The sequence below is a fragment of the Lipotes vexillifer genome, unplaced genomic scaffold (assembly GCF_000442215.2).
Source record: "Lipotes vexillifer unplaced genomic scaffold, Lipotes_vexillifer_v1.1 scaffold818, whole genome shotgun sequence".
Classification (NCBI taxonomy): domain Eukaryota; kingdom Metazoa; phylum Chordata; class Mammalia; order Artiodactyla; family Lipotidae; genus Lipotes; species Lipotes vexillifer.
Window position 1 is genome coordinate 1,706,726 of NW_006771890.1, and position 3,906 is coordinate 1,710,631.

At 43.3% G+C, this 3,906-nt stretch overlaps 1 protein-coding gene across 1 annotated transcript in view; it reads left to right on the top strand.

The window, feature by feature from the left end:
• The window catches only part of CACNA2D3 (calcium voltage-gated channel auxiliary subunit alpha2delta 3), a gene marked incomplete at its 3' end in the record, with an annotated part of 652,765 nt that overhangs the window by 638,270 nt on the left and 10,589 nt on the right, over nucleotides 1-3,906 (top strand). Inside the window, exon 21 of the mRNA XM_007447233.1 lies at nucleotides 1,231-1,298. Within this exon, the coding sequence (XP_007447295.1) occupies nucleotides 1,231-1,298 (68 nt within the window). The remainder of the gene's footprint in view (nucleotides 1-1,230; nucleotides 1,299-3,906) is intronic.

The window sequence follows — 3,906 nt, forward strand, 5'->3', positions numbered from 1 at the left end:
GCCGGAAAGAGTGAGGAAGGGGCTTTTCCCAGGCTGCTTTTGCTTTTGTTTTCCAGAAGGGGGAAGATGGTTCAGGCTCACCTAGGAGAACTCACTCAATTTGTCATGGCTTTGCATCTCATTATCAAGCAAATAAGCTTCTGGGGTTCTAACTAAGGGTAGATAGATAAATTCAGAGGGTTACCAGGGTCCTTAACCATCTAACTTGCTGCCTTTTATTTCCATGATCCTTCACACTTGGAGGTAGCATATTCATCCCTACATGTTGTGCTTCCGTTTTAATTTCTCTGAACTGTTCTGTGCTTGTCTGCCTTTGAATCCTGTTATTTCTCTTTGTAACAATCCTGAAAAGTGCATTTGCCCCCTTGCCTGCTTTCAGAAGTGTATGTGGCATTCTAAAGTTTCCTGCTATTAGTGTGATAACACTTTTTGTAAAAAGTTATTTTGGTAGGGCTTCTTTGTGTTCCTGAACTGGTGCCTTGCAGAGCTAAAGAGAGAAAGAATTTACTAACTATAGATTAATCTTTAAAAAAAAAAAATGTGGCATTGTTGTTGTATACGGCCAGGGATCATGGGTGGATTCCATTTGGAGCCAGAGCAGTTGATGGAACACATGACTGCTAAGTGGGTCTACCAAATGGAGAGACTGTGTTATCAAAACATACTCTCTGACTTTAGGCAATGAAGGAAGGAGCTTAAATCAAGACTTTTGAGAGTGTGAGAGTGTGAAAAATCTATCAGACAAGGAAGAAGGTTGAGCAGAGAAGCCCACGATACAGTCATGTGGCTACGTTCAAGTGGCAGTGGAAGTGTTCATTTTTGCCATTGAGAAGGGGTTAATTTTCCCTCGTCCCAAACTCTACAGTCTGGAAAGAGCCATGTGTGGCTGAATGTAGGGCAGGGGTGCATAAGGTGGTAGTGAAGAGCAGGACACGTAGCACTTGCAAGAGCATCCAAAAGAAGGGCTTGTAGGAGTTGCCACACCTCTTTAAACACATGCAGGAGCCACCCATTGCTGTTGCACTTCCAATCAGAAATTACACTGAAGCGGCTGATTGAATCTAAGAAATACCAACACCAACTATAATCAGTGGGGTTTTGAAAGTAAACTTGAAAAACATTGTTTACAGAACATGAAATGGAAATGTGAAAACGGAAAATAAAGTTCACCTGCAAGTCTATTCCAGTCAGTGTCATGGATTTCAAGGTCTGCTTTGTTTCTCTGCACAGTTTAGGTGTGGCGCTCTCTAGAGGCCATGGGAAATATTTCTTCCGAGGGAATGTAACCATTGAAGAAGGTAAGATGCTGCCTTCATCCATCTTATTCTTTTGTGTGGGAAGAAAGCCCTGAAGCCAGCTATTGGGTTAGCTGAAGAATTTGCGCATCTATCCAACCCTTATTCCAATCCCTGGACATGTGACTCAACCATTTACCCACCTGCTGTTACCTTGCTCTCCAAGACTGGTTCAGAATGGTGGGACTCCCAACTAGTGATGGCCTTCCATGATTTCATTTATTTATGTTCTGCTTTCATCCACAAAGTTGTTGAGGCAACTCATAAGAATCATCCATCCACCAGCTGTATTCTTCTCATACATAAAAATTAGTAGCAAGAAAAATACAAATTAGTATAACAACTCAAGCCCAGGAAAAGAAAAAGAAAAGAGAGGTGTGTGAGCCTTAGTCTTCTACATAGTTGAGCCACAAATTTCACTTGTGTTTAAAGGCAGCCTGGGTCCAAGGGAAATATGATCATTCAAATGATTTAGTAAGTCAGAAACCTGCACCCCCTGCAGTGGAAGTGTGGAGTCTTAACCACTGGACTGCCAGGGACGTCCCTGTTCTTGTCTTCATAAAGCACCAGTGCACTGGAAACTCCCAGTAAATGGTAGCAGTTGTTACAGCCCTTTAAACTTTAAAACTGCTCTCACCCCCATGCTGTCCTTTTCATCTCCCAACAACCTAGTAGCTCAGAGAAGTTATCTTTCCCAGTATCACCAGCTCACAGGGAGGAGTGGGTCTGGCCTCTGAAAGGCTTCACTCCCAGAGTGGCCTTGAGTAAGTCACTTGCCCAACCTAGGTGTTCTGTTTTGCATCTTGACAGAGAAGGAGTTGGACCAGCCCAGTGCTCTTTGTGGGTATCCTCAGGGAGTGTGGCCAAGAGTGGGAAGGTCAGTTACAAGCTGGGTTTTAATGGGTTAGAGCTGGTTACAAATGAATTTGGTGAACTTCCAGAAGCTAGACCGCCTTGTGGCTCATTCCGATGATGCAGTGAAAATGAAAAAGGAGATTGGAAGTCCCTGAGATGCCAGGTTTCATAGATGGCCTTCTGGTCTACTCCTGAGTGTCCCTGCATTGTTTCATGGGTTTTGGGTTTTGTCTCCCAACTGATTGTGAGATCTTAAGGAACAGGAAAGAGAGTGAAGAGGTCATCTTGACTGGGGCAGAAACCAGAGTATGCCCACTGCAGAGATAATCAGTCATGTGCTCCCTCTTCCTAGAGACAGGCAAGAAAAAACAGGCAACTTTGTGATTTGGGCAAGATATTCAACAGGATGTATTCTCAGGGATCATTTTTTTTTTTTTTAACTTCTTAAATTTTCTGGCTCCATGAGCCATGTGTGGCTCTGTGGATGTCACTGCTCGTGAAGACAGAAAATTCACATCTAAGCCATCTGAGGTCAAGATGAGGAAATAGCTCATGGTCAGAACAGTAAAAGGAGAGATTGTTAATGCATTATTTGCCTCTCTTTTGTTCATTCCCTTAGTCAATGGACCTGACCCTCCATCTTCTCTCTCTCCCTCACACACACACACACACACACACACACACACACACACACACACACAGACAGAGTTGTTTTGCTTTGTTTTTTGGATCACTTCTTCATTTCTTTAGTCACTATCATCTTCTGTTAGGCTAAGAGCTCACACAGAGAGAATTTCAGAGCCAGCTGCAACCATCCTGCAAGAAATTAGCTTGAATCCTAGGCAAGGGGAAGAGGGTCTGGTTATCCACACAAATGAGGTCAGATCTTCCTCTCTCTGTTGGTCCTCTGTAAATAAGAGGGCTTCCAATCCTGCCTGCTTTGCTGAGTGACAGAGCCTGAGAAAACTGCTTCCCCTGGGGTAACTAGTAGAGGGGCTTGTCATCCATAAAGGCCATGGCTTGATTACCATTCTGCTCTGTTTTTAAAGAGGGCAGGAGTTTCTTGGGGATGGTGGCCGCTTCTGAAGGTTGTCCCTTAAAGAATTCTATCCCAAAGAATATAGGAATTTTCAACCTGCTTTGACAATGGCAGGTATTACCAAGGTGGCGAACAGGCTGATTTTGCTCAAAATGTAAGGAGTTGCTACTGAGGTTAAAGGTATGGGCTGTAGTTCTACCTGCTGAAATCGTTTCTCTTCTGAATCTCCTTGACACTTTATCTTTATATATATGTAGTACACAGTACTTGTTCAATAAATTAGAGCTTATGTCATTATTGTCAGCATTATCAATCAAACAGTAGGTGTGATTTTGTCAGGAGGATCAAAATCAGAGGTGAGAGGGTTAGAGAACAATCATTTCCTTGGTGGCCTAGGAATTCAGAGAGGAAGCAATCAAAAAGATCTTGCCTTCAGGGTCTCATTGATAGGTCCTATGAAATATAGGCAGAGAGGCCTTTGCAGATGAAGGTTGATGAGAACAGAAACTAGAAATATATTATATATAGAATTGATATCATTAACCCAGTATTCCAGGAAGGTGAGATCCCAGCTCAGGGCCTCTGCACCTGTGGTTTCTTCTGCTGCAAGCACCTCAGTTACTACGTGGTTCTCTCCTCACCTCCTCCAGGTCTTTGCTTAAAGTCACTGTCTCAGTGAAGCATCTGACTCCCACTGTTAACAATGAAACTCTTTCC